The sequence below is a fragment of the Penaeus monodon genome, chromosome 10 (assembly GCF_015228065.2).
Source record: "Penaeus monodon isolate SGIC_2016 chromosome 10, NSTDA_Pmon_1, whole genome shotgun sequence".
Classification (NCBI taxonomy): Eukaryota; Metazoa; Arthropoda; class Malacostraca; order Decapoda; family Penaeidae; genus Penaeus; species Penaeus monodon.
The window spans coordinates 11,635,266-11,640,265 of record NC_051395.1 but is presented as its reverse complement, the minus strand read 5'-3'; the positions used below and the strand labels follow the sequence as shown (position 1 = coordinate 11,640,265).

The 5,000-nt window shown below is 42.0% G+C and overlaps 1 protein-coding gene across 4 annotated transcripts in view; it reads left to right on the top strand.

The window, feature by feature from the left end:
• The window catches only part of LOC119577832 (myosin light chain kinase, smooth muscle-like), a 77,843-nt gene that overhangs the window by 57,942 nt on the left and 14,901 nt on the right, over positions 1-5,000 (top strand). For all 4 annotated transcript variants that reach the window (XM_037925428.1, XM_037925429.1, XM_037925427.1 and 1 more), the window contains exon 5: positions 4,726-4,882. In XM_037925428.1, the coding sequence (XP_037781356.1) occupies positions 4,726-4,882 (157 nt within the window). The remainder of the gene's footprint in view (positions 1-4,725; positions 4,883-5,000) is intronic.

Genomic DNA, 5,000 nt, shown 5'->3' with positions numbered 1-5,000 from the left:
CCACCCATAGAGCACACTGTAAGGGAACGTCCACCATATAGCCTTGAATTACCGTGTTTAATAGGTGTGATCATTGCCCATTATGCGAGAGAAAGGGCTATAGATTGCCTATTTTTTTCCTTGTATTCTTAAAACGGCTTAAGGTGCCGAACTAACACGGTCACGCCATTAGTTTTCTCTCGTGTGTGTGTGTGTGTGTGTGTGTGTGTGTGTGTGTGTGTGTGTGTGTGTGTGTGTGTGTGTGTGTGTGTGTGTGTGTGCGTGTGCGTGCGTGCGTGCGTGCGTGTGTGTGTGTGTGTATGTATGTTGTGTGTGTGTGTGTGTGTGTGTGTGTGTGTGTGTGTGTGTGTGTGTGTGAAAGAGACAGCCAGATAGACACAGAGAGAAAGAGTTTGTGTGTGGTATGGTGAAATGTTTGGATACCATGTTTTTAACAGTGCCGCTTAAAATAGCCTTAGCTTCTTGACGTCATACAGTAGTTCAAACAGATGAAATATAAGTTCATTAGTATAAAATAACTCGTCCTTAAAGAGTCAAAAGTAAAATAAAGTACGTTTTTTCTGTAATTATTAACACTAATAAGGAAATAAGTAAAAGGATGAGTAAAAAGACGGATAAATAAATTAATGAATGAATATATATTTACATATATGCGTAAATGATTATAAGTGAAGGAGCTGTCCACGCCCTTTAGTATATATCAAATTATGACAAGTAGCTCCTGGTAATAGTAATCGTACTTTCATTTTAATGCTAATGTCTGTAATTAATAGTGTTTTATCTCGAGTTACATTGTAAACAAACCCCGACCATGTTCCTCTTCTCTTCTGATCTCGCAATACATCTTGCACTAACATAACAAGTGGACGGGACCAACTTTCATGCCTGTGTAGTTGCCACTTAGTCCACATAGCGTCTTCACACGGCAGAGGCAACTTTTTTGGCGAAAACACACCCGCTGTTTGTATACAGGCAGGCAGCTGTGTTTATGTTTATATTTTTGTACATCCTCATTTACCAGTGGTGCATCTGTGTTCGATGTCAGTCAGTGTCTCTCTCCTCCTCTCTTCGTCCTTCTCTTCTCTCTGTTCCCTGTTCACTTCTCTCTCTCTCTCTCTCTCTCTCTCTCTCTCTCTCTCTCTCTCTCTCTCTATATATATATATATATATATATATATATATATATATATATATATATATATATATATGTGTGTGTGTGTGTGTGTGTGTGTGTGTGTGTGTGTGTGTGTGTGTGTGTGTGTGTGTGTGTGTGTATGTATGTATGTATGTATGTATGTATGTGTATATATATATATATATATATATATATATATATATATATATATATATATATATATATTTCTTCCCAATGACCAGTGATTAATTTTTCTCACATTGATCACGAATTTGCCTCCACATCACAGCTCACAATACACAAAGATAATTCACAAATGTGCCTCGCTGAAATTTCTCTTTCCATTATAAACACAAATTAAATTAGTATTACCCCTCGCCTAATAAGGCTGTCGGTATTTTGATATGCATCTATTCCACTGCCAAACCCCCACGAACTCATACCCGAATCTGCACGCAGACCAGAACGATTGACCCCTCCCCCCCCCTCCCCCGACACGCCTGGCGATTCTGGCGAAGCTCCTTGCCGATTCTCGCGGCGTGCCTGAGCGAAACCACCTGTGGCCGCGGCAGAGATAACAACCTCGATTGTTCCTCGAGTTCAAATCAAATACGTGACCGCGTTTCCAACAGGAATTAACGCTTGCTTTAATCGCGTGAGGTTGGTTAGTGTAAGTGACGACGCCAAAGAGTTAGTCAACCGTGTGCTTCAAGTGCTTCGAACGCGCTCTTGAAGAACTGCTGTACCGGAACCACCGCCTGGGAAGGTTTCATCACCTCCTCACCCCAAAACCTTTAGGCGGAGGAGGTTTGTTCTCGTTGTTTATCTCCCTGCCCATCGCCTTCGTCAGGTAAATCAATGGCGCTATAAATTATGTCAGGAACTTTGCCATTACCTCATCCAGCCTGAGCCGAGTGGAAGGGAAGCGGGTCTGCCCTTGCTTGGGGGCCCGTGTGAGCTCTGTCTTCATTGGCTTGTCGAGCGGGACCCCCTCGTCATGATAGGCTGCTGCCCGTCGCCGGTACCTGGAGATAGGCCAGGGAATTCGCCGTAATGTATTCGCGTGTTTACTAATAGAGTCGTCAAAGGTACTGCGCGCCCTTTCCCTCTTTTGATGATAAATGGCACTGACTTAAGGAAGATGTATGGAAAGTATCAGTTTGCATAACTCATGTGAGGGTTTACATGTTTGCCTCTTCCTTACCGTCCTTCGCTCTCTCTGTATTTTAAAAATCTCTTGCTCTCTCAGTTTCCTACGTAGATGCTATTAACTTATTGATCAATCTTATAATCTCCCTGATTATTTATTTTCTTTATCCTACAACGAAACAAAATTCCACAAAGATTCTCCTCGTCTGTCTCGTGGCGTATCGTGGCAAGAGGCTGAGTAGCCCTTTGTAGTACAGGGACCCAGAATGAATTAGCTTTCCAGAGAGACTAATGAATGGGAGAGAACCGGCTGCGTGTGGGTAAGAGCGCCATTGTATCCGAAATTCCACATCGAGACTTGTGCTTCGCGGCCAAGACAGTCCGATCGAACTTTTGAGGAACTTTCTCCCACCGTGACCCGTGAAAACTATAGGCTTTTCTCCCTCTTATGGAGATGTGGCTGCAGGCATGTTGTAAGTCAGCATGGCTTTTGTACTCATGTTATTAGTGTTGTTATTATTATTATTATTATTCAGCATTGATGACAACCTCAAGACAGGTAGAATTCGGCGCAAGGGTCGCGCTCGCCGTGATATGATATGGTGGCAGGTTCAGTGATGCTTTCTTTGTAACTGATAGTTTTTTTTATGCTTTACGGTATTCTGGGACAAAGGGTGTCAGGAGAATATGCCTAACGTATAAGGAGCATTTCCATTTATGGCAGTTTTTCCTTTTGTCGTATTCCTACGAGACTCACGATACATCTTTTCCTCTTTGTCTCTGTCTCTTTCCCCTTGTAAGTTTTGTGTTCTCTCTCTCTCTCTCTCTCCCTCCCTCCCTTCCTCCCTCCCTTTCTCCCCTCCCTCCCTCCTCATCTCCCTCGCCCCCTCTCCGTCTCCCTCAACTTCTCCCTCTCCCTCAACTCTCCCCTCCCCCCCCCTCCCCCTCCCTTGCCCTCTCCCTCTCCCTCTCCCTCTCCCTCTCCCTCTCCCTCTCCCTCTCCCTCTCTCTCTCTCTCTCTCTCTCTCTCTCTCTCTCTCTCTCTCCTCTCTCTCTCTCTCTCTCTTTCTCTCTCTCTCTCTTCTCTCTCTCCTCCTCTCTCTCCTCTCTCTCTCTCTCCTCTCTCTCTCTCTCTCTCTCTCTCTCTCCTCTCTCTCTCTCTCTCTCTCTCTCTCATCTTCTCTCTTCCTCTTCTATCTTCTCTACTGCAGTCTAACCGTCTTTCTCTAGCTCTTACTCATATCTTCTCATTCTGTCTATCTATACTTCCTCTTTTTACTCTCAATCTCTCTCTACATAAGCTGATTCGTGATCCAAGTTGTAATGATATCAGAGATTAAAGCCGAATTGTTTGAAGACTGTCTTTACCAGAGTATTTTGCATATTTACGTAAATTTCATGTATGGAATTAAGTATACACCAGTACACTAGAACAAAAACTGTAGCATAAGTGTGACTGAAAACCGAATTCGGAAACGCTGCTATTACCATTAGCATTAGTGGTAATTTCAATAGCAAAGCATTACGCAGTTCACAAGTTTTATGTGCATAGTGACTTTTAAGTGAGTTGAAAACTCTTTTTGTTAATAGAAGATTAATTACTGAATATAAAATGACCATGTGTCTTTCTGTGTACTCACTGCTCATATTGAAGCACTGTTTCAGAATGTATTAATGAATCTAAATGTGATTTAGGACACAATACGTGACATGATTTACATTATTAAGGACACAAGAAAGCGATACTGTGAATGCATCGATTGATGGTGTATCTACGACTGATTTGTGTAAATAAAATACATAAGTTTGTAATGCGTCTCGATCAACATGTCTCATCGATTTGTCCATCCGTGCTTACAGTAAAAGAATATTATGATAGAAATGATATGACGGTAACATTGAGAAGAATAATACTGAGGAAAAAGAGGAGGTTGTAAAAGATGATAATGAAAATGATGAAAGATGACGAAAAACTAAGCATAACATTGCTAAAAATAGTATTAACAAGCAGACAACCATGACAAAGCTGTATCTGCCATCTACGCGACCTACGTTAATGGCGACCTTTCTCTATTGCTCTCACCTTAGCACTAATGGCAGCCGTGATTACATATGTTAAACGGGAAGAGTGTAATTCTTGGGTAATCGCCAGCCCGACTTTCCAGCGGCGCTTTCAGATGCCGCCACGTGTTTTAGTCGTATTCTTTTTTTTCTTTTGGCTCATGTGCTTATTCATAGATAGGTAATAAGATAAATAAACAATCATATATATATATATATATATATATATATATATATATATATATATATATATATATATATATATATATATATACATTTGTCTATTGTTTTCGACATGTTATTTCCAGTATAATAAATTTATACGTTTTACTAAGTGTTCTCATTGCGTCTCTTAACACACTTTGCTCTCTCTCCCGCAGGTACTGAAGCTCAGCGGCGACCTGGAGAGCGAGTGGGACGGCTCGTGCGTGCGCCTCAAGATTCGCCAAGTCTACCCCGAGGACGAGGGCGAGTACTCCTGCATCATCTTCAACGACATGGGCAAGGCCGTCACCTCTGCAACAATCGTCGTGGAGAGTGAGTTTCGGACTGTTGCTATTGTTGTTTCTTGAAGCCTGGCGTTGTTTCATGGCGTAGATGGTTTCAAACATGAAGCATGGTTTTATATCGTTGAGACTTAAGAGCACCCTCCCGT